The sequence below is a fragment of the Rousettus aegyptiacus genome, unplaced genomic scaffold (genome assembly GCF_014176215.1).
Source record: "Rousettus aegyptiacus isolate mRouAeg1 unplaced genomic scaffold, mRouAeg1.p scaffold_m13_p_12, whole genome shotgun sequence".
Taxonomy (NCBI): domain Eukaryota; kingdom Metazoa; phylum Chordata; class Mammalia; order Chiroptera; family Pteropodidae; genus Rousettus; species Rousettus aegyptiacus.
The window spans coordinates 22,873,366-22,898,148 of record NW_023416287.1 but is presented as its reverse complement, the minus strand read 5'-3'; the positions used below and the strand labels follow the sequence as shown (position 1 = coordinate 22,898,148).

The 24,783-nt window shown below is 37.8% G+C and overlaps 1 protein-coding gene across 5 annotated transcripts in view; it reads right to left on the bottom strand.

Annotated features, from left to right (window-relative positions):
- PTPRA (protein tyrosine phosphatase receptor type A) overlaps positions 1-24,783 on the bottom strand; it is a 115,064-nt gene that overhangs the window by 30,732 nt on the left and 59,549 nt on the right. For 2 of the 5 annotated variants that reach the window (XM_016144016.2, XM_016143926.2), the window contains 6 exons: positions 22,167-22,245; positions 21,189-21,521; positions 16,512-16,538; positions 6,109-6,193; positions 4,833-4,906; positions 4,483-4,619 (listed from right to left, as the gene is read on the bottom strand). In XM_016144016.2, coding sequence (XP_015999502.1) covers positions 4,483-4,619; positions 4,833-4,906; positions 6,109-6,193; positions 16,512-16,538; positions 21,189-21,521; positions 22,167-22,239 — 729 coding nt within the window. In that variant the 5' untranslated portion in view covers positions 22,240-22,245. Of the gene's footprint in view, positions 1-4,482; positions 4,620-4,832; positions 4,907-6,108; positions 6,194-16,511; positions 16,539-21,188; positions 21,522-22,166; positions 22,246-24,783 lie in introns of those variants that run through there. The other 3 variants (XM_036229580.1, XM_036229579.1, XM_016144165.2) reach the window with 2 other exon arrangements.

The following is a 24,783-nucleotide window of genomic DNA, read 5'->3' as shown; positions in this document are numbered from 1 at the left end:
TGTAGTTATGGTAACGGTTAACCTAACTTTTGCAGTTAGTGCAGCAGCTCAGGAAACTGACCACGGTTCTAATGGTGGATTAGGTTGGCCAGTGGAAATGTGGACTGAATGCTGAGTTCAGCTAGGTAACGATGAAAAGCCAGAAAGTCCTTGGCACAAAGTAGAGATCAGTATTACATAGGATCCAACAGCCTCAATCTTTATATTGATACCTTCACCATGCCCCTAATGGGATCTACAACATGTGTCTTGCTAGAGGGTATACACACTGGTGAGGAAAGCACTGGAATCTTTCAGAAGGGCTTTACTGTCTTTACCAGAGTGAGATGCTGGTGGAAGGGACTGACTTCAAAATGGGATTCCTGACCTTACTGAGATGGAAGGAACCTCAGAGGCCACAAGCACCAGGACTCAGACATCTCTAGTTGTGAATTACTCACTGTGTAGCTCGCAATAACAGAAATAGAAGGCAGTCAGCCCAGGTCAGTTGAGAGGGCCTGACTAGACCACCATGCTAGAGAAAGGGCCCCTTCTCACCCAACTTCCAGGCCTAAATCAGTTCATAAAACCAGAACCTTTCAATGATGGGCACGTGTAAGGAAAAATCCTGCCCATAGCACATCAACACTCATATGCCATGAATCTTTCTCGTCATCTTCCCCTAAGAATCTGCAGCTATTTATCATGGTTAACTCTACTGTGTAAATGGAAATACACCTTTCAGGGTCTACTGGGTTCTTGCCTTGAGCTAACTAATTCCTGGGAACTCAGAATGCCATATTTTATGCCAGTTAGAATGCAGCCTTTACAGGCCAGGTGATGGAAGGAGCTTTAGCCTGAACTGGCCTCATGTTAGGAACAACCTTTTTCCCCAGTGTATGGTTGTACAGATATTTATAGCTGGTGGCTGAATACTCACCCGCACTGGTCCCCAAAAACCCTATGGATAAGGACTGTTAGAGTAACAAGAGCTAATGCAAGTTGCTGGAGCAGTAATCTCTCTTTATCAAGGGCTAAATCCCTAGGTGAGTCACAGAGATCCTGAGATCCTAAGTGCTACAGAAAACTTAAAGCTGTAGAATAACAATGAGATAATCTATTTACATGTCTAAGTTTGGTGATGGCATTAAGTGAATGTTTGACTACTAGTTATTAGCTATTCTGATGCTTCCTATTACCTCCAGACAAGCTACTAACAGACTAGCCCAAAAAACTGACTGACAACTTTTAAGAATGTCAGTTGGTTATTATATATGAATCACATGGAGCTGTAGATTTACAGTTGCTTTCCAGATACTATCCTTCCTATAAATTAATTTAACCCCTGGTACCTGGAATACTGCTATCAATGAGGCGGGTCCTTTTTTTTTTTTTTTTTTTTTATGGTGCACACAGACTACATGAAGCAATTTCCTTTCTCATGGCAGGAACGGCCTCAGTGATAAGTCATTTTGATCTCTGCTGTGATCTAATTCATTGGGATTTTGTCTCACTGTTTCAAAGGACATCATCCTGACAACTATGCTTATGACATCAAGCTGACAGGACCTGAAGAGGATGTTTTGTATCTTAGAGATGTACATGTTAAGCATAAAAATAAAAATATAGTGTCCTGCCACCTCAGTCAAGTGTTCTAAAAGTCAAAGGACTGTGGCATTTCCCCTTTAACATAAAGCACAAGTTGCTGTTCCTTAGTCCCCCCATCCCCTCTGCTAAGAAGGAGGAGCAATACCTGCCGGGCCGTTTTTGATTTTGGAGACAGCATACACCACATACTGGTGTCCTATTCTACATCATTTATTGAGTGATATGAAAAGAAAAGGCTCTCCAGCTGATTTTGGCCACAAAGAAATCTGTGCTGGTAGGTCTTATGGGGCCTTAAGTGTATGGAAAAGACTGAGCAGAAGAATCACAATGAAAAACCTTAGGATTTGGGGACAAGACCAAGATTTTGTCAGCAAGATTATGTTCCTAGCTTAGCATTGGGTTTTGGTATAGACTCTAAGCTTGACCATGGGACACTAGATATCCAAATGACTTCAACTGCCCATCATAAACTATTACGTGATTCAATAAGCCATAAATTTGGACATGTCTAGCAGAATTCCACTATCAGCTAGAAACAATATATACAGAATGCTTGCCATACACCTACTCCAATAGACACTTCTGACTTCCTGATGATATCAACAGTTGACAGATGAAGAAAGTCCAGCCCAGTGTACAAATGGCTCTGTGAGACATGCTAGCCCATTCTGGAGGTAAACTGCTGTGAGATAATTTACTTAAGAAATAGCTCTAAATGGATAAAAAGCAAAATTCTTCCAGTGAACAGAACTTCAAGCAAAGAATCTCACTATCTCACTAGAGGTCAGGATCTAAGCTAATCCCTGGACAGTGGATAACTAGAAAGAGAAAGATAGGAAATATTTACACATCATGTATATGCTCACCAGATGGCACTTACTGCTAAGAACCAAGGAGACGTTGGTCAGTCCTTTCCGTCACTACCCTAGTGCTGGTCCAAGAAGCCAATGAAACTGTGGCCACGGCAGCATGACAATGGCTCTTGCCACAATATTTATCTGAATGTGCCTACATGCCTCTAGGAATACCACCTCCACCCAGGGATTTACTAGAATGCCTTATCATGGAATCTCAGGGAATATTAACTCCAAGTGTAAAGAAACTCCTTTCACAGTAAAAGAAGTATGGCCATGGGTTCCATCCCCCATTAGCCAGAACCAGTTGGCATTACAGACTGTAAAACAGTAGTGCCTATGGGAGACCTAGCTATGGTGCTGAAATTGGGGTGATAACTTGTGGGATGAGGTAAATACTCTCAATCAATAATGAACATTAAATGTTGCTATTTTTCCAACAGCCAGAAAAAAGGATCCAAGTTATTCCATTAATTCTTTCCTCCCACCCATCTATTCTCCACATTGTAGCCAGTGATTTTCTCAGAGTACAAATCCGATCCCATCACTCTCTGCTCCCCTAAACCCTTCAGTGGTGGAGCAGATATATTGGTGATCCACTCACACAACTGTTCTTCCTTTCCTCCTTACTAGTAGAGCTTCCATTCTGTGGGGTTGTCCACCTACTCCTATGATATAGGAGTAATCTGAACTGGTCTCAGCCAGTTGCAGTTAAGCCTATTTCTCCTCTGCTTAAAACAGAGCATGTAACAAAGAAAGTCTCCAGAAATAAAGAGTCATCCTTTTTCCACTGGACCTTTTTAAACCTCCAGGTGGTGCCCAGAACTGGGGCAGCCATTTTGGTATTAAGAGGGTGGCCAGCCTAAGAGACAAAGTTGACATGTGGCTAAGTGGAAAGGTTTGGAGACTGAGTGTTTTACAATGCTCATGTAGATAAATCTCCCACCTCTGGAACTGTTCCTCTGTGTCCTCAAATCCATTCCTCTCTAATTATGATCACCTTAAATCAATCCATCAGCCTTTCTGGTACCAACAGTTGTTGCAGCCCTTATCTGTACTCCCTGTATTTATTCTGGCCTCCCTGTGGGCCATTCTCCATATAGCAGCCAGTCATTTTTTCCAAATACTATCTGGTTGGTCTATGGTTCAACTTCTCTCATGACAATATACAAGATCTACAGTCTGGCCTAATCTTCTACAGTTTTATTGCTTACTACTCTCTTGAGTCTCTGCCCTTCGGCCACACATAGTCCTTCTTTATTTTCTAAATGTGCCCTTCCCTCATCCACCCTTACTACTAACAGTTTGCTCCTGCTATTTCCAGTGCCTGAAATCTTTCTCAGTCCCTTTTCCCCAATGTCCTCACCTACGATTAGGTCTCAATAAAAACATTTCTTCAAGGAAGTTCTGACCTAGGATCAGAACTGGAGGGCTAAAATCATGAATTGAAAGATTCACAAACATGTTCTGCTTCCTTGAGGGAGTTATAAAAAACATAAATCTAACTTTCCAAAATGAGGCCTTTGCTCTGCAGTCTGACATGATCCTCATTTTCCATGCTGGACTACTCCAACTGTCTACTTAACACACTTTGGGATTCTTGTGCCAGACTCTAAAATGACACCTGTTAATATAGACTCCTACCACTATGCAGCAGTTCTTTGTATACTAACTTGCTCTTTTAAACTTAGTTATTTTTGTTCTTGTTTATGGGGGTTTTCCCACTAGTTAGCGAGTTCTTTGTAGGGACTGGATCTGTTTTGGCTCCCCAGAAAATCCCTGGCCCCTAGCACATATTAGATACTTAATAAATATTTGTTAAAGTAACAGATGCGATGATGAATGGATAGATGGATGGGTAGATGAGGGAGGTGAGGCAAATTTTTCTTCATTTCCTACCCATACTCACATAAGGAAAGGAATTGGATGAACTTGGTAAAAATTTCCTCACCTCTTAACCCATCAGAAACCTGTTTTCTACCCCAAGACATTAGGTCTGCCTTCCTCCCTGCTGACACACCAGTCTTAGCAAAGAACTCACGTTGAATTCCTCTCTGAAGAGCTTATTGTCATCAGCCATTCTCCGGTTAATCTCCTCTTCCAGCTTGTCCACAGGCAGGGGTGGATACTTCCTGTTGGTGCTTGGGGACCTGGCCAGAAGTGGCACACTCTGGGGTTCTGCAGTGCACAAGGGGTAAGGTTGGTCAGGTGCCCTGGGGACCAGCCCTTCTCTGGAGACTAAATTGGGGATTCTATCTCATGGACCCAGCCTCCAAGAACTAAGGCTATTTTCAAGTCTTTTTTTTTTTTTTTCTTTCAGGGTGGGGAAACCCCTAATTGCCTAATTTTCTTCTCCATGAAGGTTCCCCATGCTATTAATGGGTGCCTTACCCACGTCCTCAGTGCGGCCATTGGATAAGCGGAAAGAATTGGAATGGCTCCCAGCTTGCTTGTATTTCTTAAACCTAATGAGAAAATGTTCACAGTGAAAAAACTAAGCATAGAAGCAGAAGAGACCAATCATCAACTTTGTTCTTCCACTTATCAATTCGGCCTCTCTAAATCTCCTTTACCAAATAAACAGGTTCTTTTAGAGACTGGTCTTACACATGGTGAAGCAGGCAGCTCCACTGCATGGTACTCCTGCTTAACCTAAGCATACTGACTCCAACCCAGTTAACACCAACAGTATATTCTAACTTGTGTGGCTCTGTGCAGCTCTGGTTCCATGACTCACCAGAGATCACAGCTCTACCAGCTGGAGAAGAGATAAGTGGGTAGAATATAGTGTGTGTGGGGGGGGTGGGGGGAGGAATATTCATAGCAATAAAAATCCTAGTACAATCTGGGAAACCCAGTCCAACAGGGAGAAGTCCAGAGCTTCAGACTGGGTGGGCACCAGTCTGGCCATGGTCTCCTGAAGAATGGTGGAGACACATGACAAATTACAGGGGTACACAAAGTTCTCCTCTCTTTATCCCTGCAGAAAAACAGATGGAGTACAGAGCAGCCTAAGCCAAAAATAAAGGCAGAATTAAACCCAATTACAGTAACTTCAGCAGGAAGACAACAAATATACTTCCCTATTCCCTCTTCTCTCCCTTGGGTTTCCCTTTCTTGCTTTTGTTACCTGTTTGAGTAGTACTATTAGAGGACCCTGAAAGAAAGTCAGAAGAGGGAAGCCTGTAACTCACACGGTTTAGTTCAGCATGCCAGCGTAAGGATTCCTAGAGGGGTATGGGGACAAACCCCCAACTAGAAATCAAGTAGGCCTTTACTGAGCACATAATCTCCACCAGGGCCCTTTTAGCGGTTGCTTCATCAGGGCTAGATCTGAAGATCTTCAACACCCATCAGTAACAACACACACTGTGGCTTTTTCCCTCAACCTCCAAACCACCATCCTGGGCTTTAGGCTAAACTGGAGGTGGGGGACTGGACTTAGGACAGATGGAAGAAAAAGTGAGGGGCTGAGTTTTGAGGAAGACTATGTAAAGCTTTTAAACCATTTCTAAGTGGAATTTTAATCCTCGAAGCATGATCATGAGTCATTCCCCTCAATCTATTCACTGTTTTTATCCTATTGTCTTCTGGACTGTGTGGACTTGAGATCCTGGGTTACTGAAATAGTCCAAAAGAATGGAGAAGCATTAACTCACATGCTCACCTTAACATGTACAGAACTATGATAATAAACACGATCACTAGCAGAGAGGATAGGGCGACCATCACTGCAATAATTGGCGTCTCATCTGAAATCGAGAGAACAAAACATGTCATTACCATTGTGTGCAATGAAGGGCTCAAGTTGGCTGCTCAGGGAAACACCCAGATGAGGAAGAAGGGCTCATTCAATGCTCCTGTAGATGGCAGGGCATGGACAGAGTGAGAGAAACTGAGAGACAGAACACCTCCCCCCACTGCTACCCCATCCCTGATTTATCATACATTTGTTTACTCTGTCTTCTTGCATTAGAATAAAAGCTCTTTGAAGGAAGAGATTTTGTTTTGTTTATTGCTATAGAGCCTAAAGCAGTGCTTAGCACATAAAAAACACTCAAATATCTGAAAGCATGAACATGTCCAATCTTGATGGCAAGCTAGGTGTGCAGGGCCAACAATGTATTCTCTCCTAGCCTCGATGGGCTCCATCTAGAGGAAGATGAGAGAGGAAAAAAAAAAGGACAATTTTCCTATCATAAACCTGAATGGTTTCTGGCACAGAGAACACTGTTCTGATTAAAAAAAGGAGACATTATTAGATCCTTAAACATTATGTTTCCAAAAAATGCTGAGTACTCTTTTCTACCTCTTTCTACAGTCACCAGGGGTCCTTTTACCAGGACCTCAACTATGGCAACATCTGGCTTAGAGATATATTGGAAGATAGGCCCTTGGATTTCTATGCCATAGGGCCTGGCTTCCTTTCCAACCAATACTTACTTAGCCTCCTTTCTCATGGCAGCTGACCAGGTGCTGACTCACCCTCCTCTATTCTCATTCCCCCTCCACGAACTACACAACCAAATTGAGTTTGAAACTATCTTCACCATTTTTCTGTCCTGCTAAAAGGGAGGACAGAGATTTGCGTGTCTCTCTCATGTGAGAATCAATCCTGTCACATATGCTCTGGATTATGTTCATTACTGTCACCATAACGACCTGTCTTCTTGGCCTCATTTACACTTTCACCAGTGACCAATGTCTCTTCACAGTTAACTTCTCACAACAGCTGTCTTATAAAACAGTCAATTTCTCTAATTCTTTACCTCCAGGTTTCTTGTTCTGGCTCCTACTCTCAGTGTTCCATTTACACTGCTCATTAAAGACATCGACAAATGATATATTTTCAAATCCAATGGCAACATTCCCATCCTCATCTGATTAAACCTCTTAGCAGCATGCACTCAAATATTATGGACCAGCAATTATATGCCACTGTTCTAAACCCTGGGAATAGAGAAGTGATCAAGCAAACAAGTGATAGAGAACCTACATTCTGGGGGAAGAGGAGACACTGTTCATAAACAAGTAAACACAATTTTAGACAGGGACAAGTTGCTATGGTAGGGGATTAGAGTGATGGGTTGGGGAGGGCAGCAGTTGGCTATTTTCTTTTGGAAAGGTCAGACGTGATTATATTGACTAGAGATCTAAATAATGTGAAGAAGTGAACCATGCAAAGATCTGGGCAAAGAGCTTTCTAGGCACAGGGAGCAGCAAGCATAATAGCCCTTAAGGAGCTTCAAGAAATAGCACAAAGGCAAGTTTTGGTACAAGATGTGGCTAGAGAGGTGGACAGGAGCCAGAGGACTTAGTGCTTTGTAGGTCATGGTAATGAGTGTGGATTTAGTTCTGGATGTGATGGGAAACACTATGTGATTGAATGGCTTTGAACAGTGGAGAGAAATAACTAGATTTACATTCTTTTAAAAGATCAGCTAACTAAATGACTCATAAGCAGCAGTCATGAGATGGGAGGTAATCCAGTAGAATATGGTCTCATAGATGCCAACAACGGAATTTTTCAAGGAGGGAGTAATCAGCTCAATCAGATACTACTGACAGATTAAGTAGAATGAAGACAGAAGTGAAACTGAATTTGACAACATGGCAGCTATTGGTGACTTTTTCATGAATGATTTCAGTTGAGTTGATGGTGAGAAAGCCTAAATAGAATAAAATAAAGATGAAAAGAGGAGACAGTAAGATATCAATTCCTTATTTGAGGTGAGGACAGAGAAAAGGTGCATGCAGCATGTGGGAGGAAGATGTAAAGTCTTTTTTTTTTAAGAGATGGGAGATATTATACCGTGCTTCTTTGTTAATGGCAATTTTCAAACACAGCCTGGTAGGTGGCTCTCATCTTAAAATGAGCATTCAAACTGACTACTACTTCTTCTTTGATAAACTTTCCTCTCTTGGTTTCTACAACAAAGCACTCTTCTGATTTTCTATCTCTTGGCTACTCCATCATATTTCCTTTGCTAGCTGTTCCTCTTCCAACACCAGATCTTTAAATGTCTGATTTCCTTAGGGCTCTGTCCCTGGCACTCTTCTCTACATACAAGCTGGTATGATCAGACAGATGGCTATAAGCAGAAATGACAAACTAGTAATTTTCACATTTGTATCAGTTGGTCAGACTTCTCTTCTGAGCCTATAAACCACCTCCACTTTAAATTTCACAAGCAAGTAAAATTTGTCTAAAACCTTTCCCTCACCATTCAGTAAGCTAGCATTGTCATCCACTGTTGCTCAAGAAATGTGGAAATCCCCTTGATTTCTTCCTTATGCTTATCTTCTATATTCAACCCAGCTGCAAGTAATATGTTTTAGGGCTAAAACAAACACCTCATTTTTTTTTCTGCCTTTTCTCCATTCTCTTGCCATCACTATACTCTAAATCTCTATCCTCTCTCATCTTCGTCACAGTAAGCCTCTGTCCTCTGCCAATTCATTCTTCACAAAGCAGGCAGAGTGATCTCAAGAAATCAAATTAGATCATGCTCCTCTCACATGTAAAATCTTTCAATGGTTTCCCAATCCTTTGGAAGGAAATCTAATATCTTTACCCTGGCCCATAACAATCTCCCCCATTTAGCCCCTGCCTACCCTATCTCCTGCTACTCAATTTCCCTGATCACTACACTTCAGCTACTGGTATCCTTTCACAATGAGTTCATTCCTTCCTTAGGCCTTTGAACATGTTATTCCTTCTGCTTTACATAGTCTCCTTCCATTCTTTGCCTGGTTAACTCCTAGTCATCCAGTTCTCATTTTAAGTGTTAACTTTTCCCAGGGAGATCTTTTCTGCTTCCTAAATTAGGATCCTAAGTCTTTGCTTCCTTATCTCTAAAATCTGTTATTCTGAAGATTAACTAGCACACATCATGTACTCGGTCAATGTTAGAATTTCCTTTATTATTCTCATAGGATATTATTTCCCTTGATAAAACACCTCACAGACTTTGTAATTATATATTTATTTGTTTAGTTGATTAATGAATGTCTCTCCTTTACACCATAAATTCCACAAGGGCAAGGATTACATACCTGATTTCTCATCATATACCTAAAACCTAGCACAGAATTTCACATAGTTGGTAATAAACAAATACTGGACTACAATGAGTGAATAAAAAGAATTACTGGTTTATCACTAAATATGTCTTTGTTAAATGCCAATCACAGAGGGCTATTATATAACAGGTATTAAAAAAGTCATTAGTAGAGACATCTAGCTGAGATAGTAAGCTGAATCAGTAATTTTTACTTCTTTCTCTTCCTAAAAAGACAATGAAATAATAGAAGAAATATAAAAATACTAACAAATCAAAAGCATACTGGGAAGACACTAAAGAACAATGTCAATAGACCAAAAACTTTGAGGGGTTTGTGGAAGACAAAACAGATGGGATTGGACTGCTGAAGGGATCAATCAGAGCCAAAGAACATTAGTTGAAAGGTAGGTACTGGTTCTACCAGTCTGGGACTGGAAACACCACACGCTCAGAGTCAACTGACTGAGGATGAAAGTGAGCCTTGGGGTAGGAGGATGATGGTCTTTAACCAAAGGCTTGTCAAAGCAGAACCAGTACACCTATGGGACTGAGTAACAAGCAGTGGGGCTGAGTAACAAGCAGTGGTGTCCCATCCAGACTCAGCTGGAAAAACAGAGCTCTATACAGAGTTGGAGGGAGGCAGGTATCGGCATGCTGATAGCTTCTTAAAAAAATGCTGCATATATATTTTTAAACTTTTTATTATGGGAAACTTTCAAAATTATACAGGAGTAAAGTGAACACTACAATAAATCCCTATGTACTTATCACTTCACTTCAACATTATTATTACATACCAGTTTTTTCATCTATACCATGGTTCCTCCACTTTGTGCTAATGACATTTGGGGCTAGATAATTCTCTGTTGTGGGAGGCTGTCATGTATACTGTAGGATGTTTAAGAATATCTCTAGCCTCTACCTACTAGATACCAGTAGCAAACCTCCAACTGTAATGACCAAATATCATCTCCAGACATTGCCAATTGTGCTCCGGAGGGAAAATTGCCTTGTGTTTAGAACAACTGGTCCATACCCATCCCACTGGATTACTTTAAGGCAAATCTAAGACAGAGCATTTCAACTGTAATTACTTCATTATGTATAACGAAGAGATAAGGATTCTTAACATAATCACAACACCATTATCTCATTACAAAAGCAACACTAATTCCTTAATATAATATAATCTAATATTCAGTTCCTGTTTAAATATTCCTCATCTCTCTCTCTCTCTCTCTCTCTCTCTCTCTCTCTCTCTCTCTCTCTCTCACACACACACACACACACACACACACACACACGTAGGTATATGTATTTGATTTGGTTAGAATTGACATCCAGAGATCTATACATTGCACATGATTGCAATGTATACTAAATTCACGGAGGGTTTCCTGGGTGGGCCCTGAAGACAGAAAAAGATCAAGAGTGGTGCCTGGGATAATCTGGGCAGTCACAATAGATGAAGAAGGGAAAAAGAGAAAGAAAGGCAGCTCGGCCTAGAGGATAACTGTGTCCAACTTCCTAAACCATGATTGAACAGGGAAACTACAGCCCAAATGTAACCCATCGCTTGTTTTTGTAAATAAGATTTTATCAGAGCACAGACAGCTATGTAGGGCAGACAGGACAATAGGTAAGAAATACATAATATAGGTAATGATTAGTACTATGAAGAAAAATAAGGCAGGGTAAAGAGGGAAGAGGGGAAGTGTTCTGTGATGTAAGATGTGGTGGTCAGAAAAAGTCCTAAATAGAAGGATGGAGTATCAGGAAGGCACAAACAGTGCAGTATTGTTAATGATCACTAGCGGTAGAGTTGATATCTATAAACAATGTGACAGGAAAAGAGTCGCTAGCCAGATAACTCAGAAATTAATAAAAATTACTATAGTTAATGTTTAAGCACTTATGTAACAGGCACAGAGTAAAGCGCCATACGCATATGATATCATTCAATTATTCTAATACCCCTAAGATAAATACCATTTACCCTATTTTATGAAGGAACTAAGTAGAGAGATTAACTTGCCCATATTACACAACTGGAAATCTTAGGCAAGAACACAAAGTTAAACTATTCTCCAGACTCTTCATAAGCTATAGGACTAACAACACTTATAACTCTTACCAGCTTTCAGGTCAAAACAGTCCTCTATCATAAAAGTCAGATTTTGCCTCTTGACTCTGAATTACATCCATGTCTTTGATACAGTTAAAGACAATACAGATAGTAAAGATGTCCCCAGGCCTCAGTGAGGGAAGGAGACTCAAATCTATAAAGAAAACAGGAGAAAACTGAAAGCTCCCTGTATCAAATCTCAGACCTGGAAATAGGCTCAGAATCCAGTAACCTTTGTAGGGCTCCTCTAAAACTGGACAGACTCATCCTCTCGTGCTCAGGCTTGTCCTGGTCTGGGTCCTCTGTAGAAGTGGACTTGCATGATGCAGGCAAGGCAGGTACATCTATACATACCCTGCTCTCCCCACCTCCCCGTGCAACCCATTCTGGCTAAATATTACCTCCTAGACTCAGGTGGGGGGGGGCATTTAAAAAATACTAAAACGGTATTCTTAGACAACAGGTATTTATTTGCTATATCCCCTTTCCAAGAAAACAAAAGGTCATATTATTCTAAGAACTCACATGTAGACAGGCCAGTCACCTTAGGACCCAGACACACCTTGGTCAACTACAAAAATAATCAGTAAAGTAAAAGCCATATTTTCTAAGTCTCACTTATTTGTCTTATCTCAACATGTTTTTGTAGAGTATCTATCAACTCCCAAAGGCAGAGTTGTAATTTGTTTTATGTGCTTCCTAATGGCTCTAAAAATAGCAAGTTACCAGGTTACCTCAGGAACCAAAACCACTGGGCTGAGCCCAATCACTCACTGTTGGCTTAAGCTAAATTATCATTCAGAAATCTTAATTTTCATGGCCCATCTATCTTCCCTAAGGTCTCTGGAGTTATAAACAAAAATCTGAGCATGTCACTTCCTTCCTTACCATCAACACCAAGAGATGCCCTGACTCCTGAGCTCAATGAACCAATAAGCTCATTCTGCTGAGGCTACTTCTAGCCACTCCCCACCTCATTCACGTCAACTATGCACATTTCCTCAAACATATGACTTGCTCTTTCATGTCTCCTTGCTTTTACCCTATGTGGTGCATTCTCAGTTTTCTTAGTTACTATGCTAATTTAAACTGCCCAAAGCTCACCTCCATGCCTTACTGCCACTCCCCAGATAAAATAAGCACTTTGTGTGGTAGATCCAACAGCATGCAGCTAAACAGACTTTTGATTCTTAGTGTTCATGTGTTCCTTCCATGGAAGAGAGAATATTTTTATTTTCTTTCTGGAATCTTCAGCATCTAACAGGTGCTGAATAAATATATTAAAAGGTGCTTAAGGAAAGCCATCATGGAGTTCACAATAATGTCACTTACTACAATAATCCAAAAATACCTCTTTAAATAAAAACGTCAACCTCTTTCTAGACTCCAACTCTAGAAAAGTACTGAAGAAGAAAGCCAGGGGCAGCAAAGATTTGATTATGATAGCTGAGAAACTTTAATGCTTATCCTGCCCAGTTCTTGAACTCTGTAGCTAAAGGACTCCTTTACAAATATTATGAGGATACTATTTCCAGGTTAAAAAAAAAAAGTTATATAAATGATTATAGCAGGTCCTTGAATAGTTTCATTCAATGTTGTTTCAGTATAATGTTGATGAGATGCTGTAGGAACTTAATTCTTGTTTATATCAATTAGCCTTTGGTAAAATTGGTTTCATTCTACATAATTTTGCTTAAAGTTACAGAACCTATCAACGTTAAGATTTACTGTACATCTAAAATAATTTATCCTGTGTTCTTGCTATTTAACAAAAGCAGTTGTAAGGTCTTCATGTGAAAATCCTATTATCAAAATAAAAAGTAGGATGAGATGGGTTTATGAAGAATTTTGTTTAAAATGTACAGGGCAGAGGATTAGCTAATGTCTATAGTTTTGGTAGTATGGGTGTAAGATGACCCTGCCTTAGAAGCTGCCTCACACAGCAGTAGTCTCCAGGAGGCCTAGGAGTAACTTTGTTTCCAAGAGTTCTAAATGAAAGGCGAGATTCCTGATCTCCCTAGTCTCCCACATAACAGTGATGGTAACAGAGGTGTTACGGTAGTAGGAGTAGCAATGTAATAGCCAACACATGCTGAGCAACTGCTATATGCTGATGCAGCACTAGGCGCAGCACTAGGCCAAGCACCAGGCCAAGCACTAAGCCAAGCACTTCGTATGTGTTACTTCACTCTTCATAACGACCCTATGAAAGAAATTCTGTTTCTATCCTATTTTGCAAATGGTGAAATGAGGCACAGGGAAATTAAACACCTATCACACCCTGCTGGTGAGTGGTAGAATCAACATAGAAACCCAAGTTGTCTAGCTCCAAAGCTCATGCTTTTAACCACTGAAAACAATGCCTCTCCAAATAGTCCACCTTGCAACTTACTCCCCAGCCTTCATACATATATCAAAATCATTCAATAGCATATCCTTAGATGATAAAAAATCTCTATTTACAAATGGGAGCATGCATGCATCAATCTCTTGCTCAAACTTCATAGGAAAAGCAAGAGATGTTACAGATTCTCTTTTAGGACCAAAGAACCTATTCCCCCAGTTGTTGAGAAGGTTGGCAGCTCATGGTTCTCAGCCAAGTCCTTCCCCAGGAACTTCCCTTGGCCTAAGAGAGTAGCCTGGCCAAGGGAAAGGCTCTCCGTGATCCCCAATTCCAGTTCCAAAGCTTCCTATGGGACTGAGGTCTTTAATGCCTTTGCTATGACTGCATGGCATTTCATTTCCTTCTTCTAGCCAATCCTATTGCCTTTATTGTCTCACAGGTGCTGTAGGGAGAAAGTACTCCCTTATAAACCTGCTGCATGTAAACCTCTGTCTCTGAGTCTGCTTCCCCTAGAACAAAACTAATAAAACTGAGATGCAAAACTAGTGAAAACTAAGTAACAACTGGAGGCTATACTTACAACCACTGACTTCATCATGAAGAGGGACTTGGTCGATAATACCAGAATTGGATTTAATGCATTTCCATATATTACACAAATCATCCAAATTAACCAGTAAAAATACTTTGAAGGTAAAACTGATTACAAAATGACAAATATTGTATGATTCCACTTAAATTAAATACAAAATTTAAGTGGAATAGACAAAATTATAGAGACAGAAAGTAAAACAATGGTTACCAGAGGCTGGGGGAAAGATAAATGGGGAGTTAACTGTTTAACAGGTTACAGAGTTTTAGTTTGGGATGATAAAAAAGTTCTGGAGATAGTCTGGAATAATTTAAAAAATACACATGAAAAAATAACCAGCTTCTTGGACTTCAAAAAAAAAAAGAAGCAAAGCTGCTTGCCTCATTTCCTCTCTTTTTATTTTTTTCTGCTTTGACAATTAAAACACCAGCCATTACTGTTCAAAAGCACCCCAAGGCCAGTGCATAAAAACATATATCCCTTAATTCATAAGACATTATTTGTCAGCAAACCCATTATAATGTAAATTCAAAATAATCACCTCATTTCTCAAAAAAGCATTTGGCTTTAAAATAAGAATGTGATATCAAAATTTATGCAATTCTTCAAAAGGTATGCTCTGGTAAAATTGTCATTATATACAGGGCTTTAGAGACTGCCTCTTCATCTTCTTGTTTGGTCAAAGGCAATATACAAAGTTATTTTTTTAACTTAAAAAGGAAATTGATTATATTAGTATGTTGCAATTAGCAATAATCTTTTTAATCATAATATTGAGACTACTCAAATCCATATTAGTTACCTGGGGACAGAAAAAAGGCTGAATATTAAGAAAATATACATCAAGTAGAGGAAGAATCACAGATTTTATGTATGTTTAATCTTGAAACCTACCACTTCGTATTTTGTCTTCATGGTAATGTTGGTTAAAAGAGCAGTTTTAGGGATCAAATGTATAATAAGTATCTATTGCAACATCAATTTGTAAAGTTTTACATTTAATAGAATCATAAGATAATGTTAATAGCAAGGACATACGTTAATCAAATCTAGTTTCTAAGTTTAGGACAGCAAGAGCTGGAAAATCAAAGGAAATCTCTACAGATAACGCTATTTCTCAACAAATATAGTGGCAGATATGTTACACATAAAGGGTTAAGTATCTACTTCTCTGATTCAAGTTATCTTTACTTAGTGGACTTCATAAGTCTTCAAATGTTCCATGATTTAATTATGCAGGAAAAATGCTGCATAGTTAAATAATGGAACCAGAAAAAAACACCTCAAAAAGTCTGATTTGATAAAATAATCATAGATTAACACTTCTCAAAATTAAATGCAATTCTGATTTCTTACACTGCTGGATGATCTTGTTTTCTCTTATGCTCTTTGATGGTAGCTGTACTGTTGTCCTAAGCAAAATGTGCCACATACTCTGATTTCTGGTGGGTGGCCAGAGAGAGGGTTGGTAGTCCTGCTTAGACCACTGACACAGCATCTCCGACCATAAAACTTTACACCAGAGGGCTGAAGATCTATAGAACCCACATAAAATCTGACAGAGAGTCAACATTTTACAGACTAGGAAAAACACAAAAGTAGGATGTTTAAAGGTAACTAGGCCCTAGAAATCAGTAATTAACTATGGCAAAAAAATTATGGTCTAATATCACCAAAGAGTAATATTAACAAGATGACAGGATAAAGTAAAATACAGTTGTTTTATTATATCAAAGCTGTTAAAATTTGTAACCAACATTTAAACACATAATGGGTACTTGTTTCTGTTACTCTTTTTTATGAGGTTAATATGGAAACAAACTTAAGAGAAAGTAAACACATAACAGCCACAGATGTACAAGGTTACCATACACTGTGAGCAGAGGAAACATGACAAATGGTGTATACTGTAAAAGGGACAACAGACATAAGGTGAGTGGCTCACCTCTTCTGTCCTTCGAGTCAGAATTACCTGCGTAATAAGTGAAAAACAGAAACATTCACTCAAAGAAAAACATTACTGTTCGATCTAAGGCAAGACAAAATAAACTCTAGGAATATAGATACTTTCCTCTTTGTATATGTTAGAGCTAGAATGAAGCACCCTCCAACAACTGGGAAACAAGGTTGCTCAGATTTACAAAAACAATGCAGCATCAATATTCATAAAAAGTACAATACAAAGAAAAATACAAATACATTGGTATTAGAGGTCTTTATGTCTTTTAGTCATTAAAATTCAATGGGCATAATTAAGTTAAGGATATAAAAGATCTAAATGATAATAGGTAATATAGTCTAATTGGCACATACCAAATTCTATATACTAACAGAGAAAATCTTTTCGAAGGTCTATGGAATATCCACAAGTCCTTATAAATTCCCCACAGTAGAAATAATACAGACAATATTCTTTTATCATGATGCAATAAAACTAGAAATTAACAAAGAAAACACTTGAAAATTAAAAATGAAATCGCACAATACCTAAAAAATAACAATAAAATCAGTCTTGTGGCAGAATCTACCAACTCTCTCCCAATATCATTCTATTCTTGTTTCTGGTACAGAACCCTTGTTTTGTTTGTTTTTTTCTTGCTGAGCACAAAGCTATCTAGCTAGAGAGTACATTTCTGAGACTCCTTTGTACTAGGTATAGTCATATGAAGAATTCTAGCCTTTGGGATGTGAGCAAAAGTGATGAGGGTTAATTATGGGATCACATCATTTGGAAAAGAAATTGCTTGTCTCCAAGGCCTCTGTTCACCCTTCCCAGAGGCTAGAATCAGACAAAATCCAATGATGAGAGCCATCTCTGACCAAGAGGTTAAGGCAACTTTGTTGAGATGTCGGGGCCACAAGAAAAAAAGAATTTGTTCCCTGATAAGGCAAAGTCCATCTACCTTTGGAATATAATCAGGCAAAGACACTTCTGTCTTAATTTAAGTCACTGAATTTGGCTTGTCTTTGTCAGAGTAGCTTAGACTGCACCCTAACTGATACAGCTACCTACAAGACTACTACTGGGATATGGCTAAAAACTATGCTTATAAAAAATTAACAACATTAAACATATTTTTTAAGTGGGAAGAATGAAAATAAAGAAATTAAACATTCAATTCGGGAAGACAGAAAAAGTACAAAATAAATCTAAGAAAAGCAGAAAGAATAAAAATAAAAAAGAAATTAATAAAATAAAAAGTAAAAAAGGCAATATATATATAATAGATTCACTGGAAGAAAAAAGCAATGAACTATGAAACAGACAGCCAACCTAAAAAAGAAAAAGTACATAAAAATATAAAATAAGAAATATTCATAGCTATGTAAGAAATTATCCTGAGATGACTTTTCTTCAAGTCCACTGAAGTAATGTTGAAAACTTGAATGAAATACAAAGTTTCCTAGGTAAACTTCAATTCTTTCCATGAAGTAAAACAAAATATAGAGAACTAAAACTTACCAAAACATAGCATAAATACAAAGGAAACACACAGACTAATTTCATTTAGGAATAACTTATGAATATCAATGGAAAAATCCCAAGTAAAATAATATCAAACAAATTGCAACAGTTCATTTAAGAAAAATACAACACAACTAAGTAGAGTTGTTTTTGCAGGAATGTAAATAGTTCAAAATTAGGAAATCTATTAATATGATTTACCATAGCATATGATAAAAGAATTCATATAGACCTTGCTCACTGAGGCTAAGTAGGCAAGTGGCAATATTTAGCACCCATTCTTGACATAAACGCTCTTTAAAACAGGAATAAATTGATAAATCATAACATGAATATGTTTATCTCAACCCAAGAGTCGGCACTATGTTTAACGAAAAACCACTGAGAGCATCCTCCTTAGAGTCATGTATAAGATAAGGCTGTATGTTTTTACCAGTTCCCTAACTTTGTTCGGGAGGTATTCATCAATTCATTTAAACAGAAGAAAGATATCTAAAAATTAGGATGAGGTATTTGCAGATGAGATGAGTTAAAGACTTATGATAACTGAAGAAAATTATGTCAAATACTAAAGAAATTTATTAAGATGACCAGTATGACATACACCTACAAAAATCGAGAGCCTTATGTTGTACAGCTAAAACTAAAGTTATATGTCAATTATATCTTAATTTAAAAAAAAAAAAAACACACTCACACACATAATAGCCTTTATATCCCAACACTAGCCAGTTAAAACATAATGGAAGAAAATGCTCCATTTATAGTAACAGAAAACAAAACAACAAAACCTTCAAAATATGTAGAAACTGAACAAAAAATGTGCGACATGAGTGGCAAAAACTTTAAAACACTTTCAAGAAACGCAAAATAAGACCAGCAGATGGATAACATTATATTCTTGGATAGGAAGACTTAAAGATGTCAATTGTCCTTGTTAATCTATAAATTTAACATGATCAGTAAAAATTTTCTTTCCTGCTATACAAGTTGATTCTAATATTCATAAAGAAAACTAATCAAGAATTACTAGCAAGATGCTAAAAAATAACAAAAAGTCATCTTATCAGACATTAAATATTTTATAAAGTTACAATTATTAAAATGGTGGGATTCTGTACACAGAGAAAAAGATGAAAAGAAAATGTAAGTGCTGAGAACTAGAATTCAAATACTTATGGGAACCTAAATACATATCAGAATTCAATATATGAAAGAGGTGGCATTTCAAATCAGTGAGGAAAAAATGGATTATTCATTAAAGGGTATCAGAACAGATAGTTCACCATTTTGAAAAAAATAGATACCTAGTCACGCTTCACATCAGAATAAATTGCAAATAGACCAAAGATTTAAGCACACACATGAGTACATACACAGAAGAAAGAAACCATAAAATTCTAGAGGAAAACCTAAGGAAAACTATTTAATAATATTGGAGTAGGGGAACCTTCTTATATATGATCCAAATGTTTTCATATATATGAAATTTTAAATTAAAAAGATTTTTTAATCACTAAGGATGGCTTCTGCAACATAAAAAAGTAGATGAACAACTAGGGAAAAATATCTGCAGCTTTATCATAGGTAGGCAAAAGGCTCATTTCCCTAACATTAAAGAGCTTCTATAAATGAGTCAAAAAAGCCTTACATTCTAACACAGTAAACACATTTTATGTCTCAGAGGAGACTGAAACTACATTTCACTGGCGACTATTGTTCAAAGTCCGTAAAACACAAGGAAATCGTTATGGTACATCAAAATGTCAGTTTGAAACCACACATTTTACTCATCACCATCATTTCACTAATACTCCCATAATTGTTACATCATAATTCTTGGTTAAATCAGTATTTGCTGCTTTATATTATTACGCCCATGCAATATTATTACTTGCTGAGCTACTGATATAATGTGATTACTTTTCTTGTATAATCTTTTTCTGGATTTAATAATTGCCTTATATTTTTGCTTAGTTTTCTATTTTCCTCTTCCATTTTCTGTTTTCATCTTCTAAAACTCCTATTAGTTGGATATTGAACATATCCTGAATTAAGTCTTTAATTTTTAAAATTTTCTTTCCTATTGACCTTTGCTTTTGAGTTTTTCTCCTTTTTAAAATAAGAGAATGCATATGTAGATTCATTTTTCTTCTATTTATACCACAATTAACAAATATACTATGTACATTTCTGCATATTGCTGTTTTCAGTTAGCCTATCATTCTTGTTCTATATTAAAGAGCTGCTTCATTGTATGTATATACCTTAACGCACTTATCCAGTCTTTCCTATCAGTGTACGTTAAGGTTATTTTTAGAGTACTCTTACAAACAACACGATTTATCATTTTGAGCATGTATAAGAACACTGGTAGGATAAATTATTTTAAAGGTGCACTTGTAAACTGATGGATATTGCCTAATTTCCCTCTATTGGGAAATACATTCCCACTGGAAATGTGTCAGAGTGCCTGTTTTTCTACACTCTCTTCAATGCAGTAAATTATCAAACTTCTGGATCTATGCCAATCTGAGAGGTGAACATTAGTATTTCACTAAATGAAGCTAGCATCTTTTCATATTTGGAAAGACCATTTACATTTCTTTTTCTGAGAACACTCAGATATCCTTTGCCCAAGCTGGGCTGAAGCCCTGAACAAGCTGGCATTGCAACTCAACTGTTTCCCTGAGCTCCCTTTTCTAACTCCACCCCTGGACACTGGCCTTCCACTCCATATATAATTGTTTTGAACATCCAGACCCATTCTTATTCCCATGGTCTCCATGGATCCCTTCCTTTTCCAGGCTAAACCTATTACTTAGATTCTATATCCTTTCATCTTCACTCTCTTGCATCATCTCTTGCTCCCTTTACATTTTCAACCTTCTTCTCTACCTTTAAACAGGATTAACCTCCTAAATCTAACCAGGAATGCATGCAAAGCAGGACTTCCCCAAATCTTTCTTCTTTCCTCTTAACCCTATGTTAACCAGCTATTCCTGATAATTCCCTTCCTCTAGGTTTCATTATTTTGCTTGGGGAATTTTACTTATTTCAAGAAATTTTATGGCTAGAAAATACAAACAAAAATAATAAAAGGGTAAATAAACCCAAAGAGAAAAAGAAAGAACAAATAGAAACCATCTCTAGTACCTGAAGGAGGGAAAGTTTCTGGAGTGGTTGCTGTGGTGCTGGAATTCCCCTCCCAAGTTTCTGTTCTGGCATCTATGAACTGGTTATCTGGAAGCCATGTTCCATTTGGTGAAATTGTAGTGACTACCGAATCGGTGCTTACTATTCTTGTGGTCCCATTGTCAGAGTCTGAAGAATTGACAGTGGTTACATAGGTGGATCCCAGAGTTAGATTAGGGCTGAATGTTGGCGTCACAGAAGTTACTGAAGAAGCAGGTTTTGAAGTTTTGGTCTCTTCTTTTACTGACTCTGCTGTGGATGCTTTAATAGGTCTTGTAATGCCTGAAAGTGAAACTACAAAAACCAAAAAAAATAAGGAAACAGCACACTAAGAACATGATAGCTCAAAAGCTATGAGGCACAAAGCAATGAGTCTTAATAAGCTCTCAAACACTTGGAAACCAAAGACCAGATACACATGGGCACAGACACACACACACACACACACACACACACACACACACACTCTCTCTCTCTCTCTCTCTCTCTCTCTCTCTCTCTCTCTCTCTCTCTCCCGCCCCCGCCCCCCCCCCCCCCCCCCCCCCCCCACACACACTTTTATCTAGTGCTGGACCCTTCCTACCACCTCCAGAAGACTACTGTCTAACGGAGGAAGAAACTGGATTCTTTACCTAGTTCCTCAGAATCAATATGCAAGAATCTTAAATAGCAATTTTTTTTTAACTTTTCAGGAATGAACACATGATCTCTTTATTTACTTAAAGTAGCATATATTTGGTATATGTCATAGTATGCAGCATGTTACAAAGAACAATGCTGAGCACTCACTACAACTCAGAGTTCCAAAGACATTTACTTAACCATCATTTAAGTAAAATTTTAATATTTTTAAATACCACCTTGGTCTTCAAATTTGAGCCATTAAATGTGAAAACAAAATTCTACTCCAAATATCAGTCTTATCAAATGACAATTTACCTGTGGTTGTATTGTTGGCACTGACGTATATAAGACTACTGCCAAGCAGAACAAGAATAAACCAGGAATCCATGCTGACCTGGAAAACAGACAGTCATGTTAGATAAGGTTCTACATTATAGTAACTGAGTATTTGGGGGCAAAGTCTTCCTAGCTATTAAACGTGCACAGGAGACTGATGATCTTTTGGGAGTCCGATATGCACATTTACCCATGAATCTAATTACTTATAAATCTTTATACAAATAAGACTTAATAAGAACAAACTTTTTTGAGCAGTGATTCTTAACCTTGGCTGCACTTTAGGATTACCCAAAGAACTTTAAAAATCTCCAACCAGACTTCATCTTTGGGGGTGAGAGAGTAGAAGATGTCCTTTTAAAAGTTCTCCAGGTGATTGCTATGTGCAGCTTTAGCATCTTCACAATGAGAAGTGTGGAAAAGGTAAATTGACTGCACAAATGTATTGTCCTTTGAAGCAGATGTTACATAGCTGTCCTCAACCTTTATTCCACCTCAAACCATATCAAAGAGCTGTGGCACATCAGTAACAGAAGCTCATCTGTCTATTCAAATTTGTGCCCTAAACTAGGTATTAGGGAAAACAACTGGGGAGCAAAACACTCATAGGCCCCTACCTTCATGGGCCCTATGGCCTAGAGGTAATTCAGTATTGCAGTGATGTTCTAAAGGAAGCAGGACAGGCCTCTCCTAAATTGAGAAAGCATAAAGTTCCCTCCATAGGATTAGGAAACAGGCTGAAAGGCTAATTATTATATATGCAAGCAGGTCTAGTCTTGATAATTCAGTGCGAAATGGCTTAAAGAAAATTAACTATGTATTTGGGGGAGGTTAGACCATTACCTCATTCCATATACCAAAATAAAACCCAGATTAGTTGAAGAATTAAATGCCTAAAAATACATTATAAAAGGGAATAAATAAATATGTGAGCTCAGGATAAGGATTTTCTAAACGTAAGGCAATGGAAGAAATTACAAAAGTTAAATATGGAATACCTGACAATAGAAAAAATAAAGCCTCTAAATATAAAATAAATCAATTATAAATAACGTTCATGAATAGGAATATTTAATATTGTCAAGCTGTCAGTTCTTCCCAATTTGGTCTATAGATTCCATGCAATCTCAGTCAACATTCTAACATGTTAGTTTGTGGATAGTGACAAACTTATTCTAAAGTTTACAGAGAGAGTCTATGATTATGTTACCCTGAACAAGCCCAATCCTGTCTGATCTCAGAAGCTAAGCAGAATTGGGCCTAGTTAGTACTTGGATGAGCGACCACCTAGGAAGACCAGGTGTTGTAGACATAAAGAAAAAAAAATTACATAGAGAGGCAAAAGAATGAGAATAGTGAACTCAATAGTGAACTCAAGGAGAACAAAGTTGGAGAACTAATACTATCTGACTTACTATAAAGCAAGAGTAATCAAGACAGCGTGATACTGATAAAAGAACAGACAAATAGGTCAGCAGACAGAAGAGAGAGCCCAGATTCAGACTCACATACAGTTAACCAATCTCTGACAAAGGAACAAAGGCAATACAATGGAACAAAGAAAGTCTTTTCAGTAAATGGTGCTGGAACAACTGGGCATACAGTACGAAAAAACAATCTAAACACAGACCTTATACTCTTCACAAAAATTAATTAAAAATGGATTATAGGTCTAAATGTAAATGCCAAACAACAAAACCTAGAAAATAACACAGGAGAAAATCTAGATGACATTGGGAATGGTGATGACTTTTTAGATACAACACTGAAGGGATGATCCATGAAAGAACAAGCTAGACTTCATTAAAATTAAAAACCTCTACTCTACAAAAGACAACGTCAAGAGAATGAGAAGACAAGGTACAGATTAGGAGAAAATATTCTTGCAAGGCACATCTGTTAAAGAACTATTACCTAAAATATACAAAGAACTCTTAAAACTCAACAATAAGAAAGCTATCAACTCAATTAAAGCATGGTCAAAAGGCCTAAACAGATACCTCATCAAAGAAGATAATACACAGATGGCAAGTAAGTATATATATAAAAAGATGTTGAACAACATATGTCATTAGGAAATTGCAAATTAAAACAACAAATGAGATGCCACTACAACCTACCAATTAGAATGGTCAAAATCCAAAACACTGACAATACCAAATCCTGGTGAGGATTTGGAGCAACAGGAACTTTCATTCATTGCTGGTAGGAATGCAAAGTGGTACAGCCACTTTAGAAAACAGTTTGGCAGTTTCTTACAAAACTACTCTTACCATAAAATCCAACAATTGTGCTCCTTGGTGACTACTCAAGAGAACTGAAAACTTATATCCACACAAAAACATGCACACAGATGTTCATACCAGCTTTATTAATAAATGCTGAAACTTGGAAGCAACCAAGTTTCAGTAGGTGAATAAATAACCTATAGTACATCCAGACCATGGAATATTATTCAGCTTTAAAAGGAAATGAGCTATCAAGGCAAGAAGACATATGGAGAAATCTTAAATGCATATTTCTAAATGAAAGAAACCCATCTGAAAAAGCTATGCACAGTATGATACTCTTGAAAAGGTAAAACTATGAAGACAGT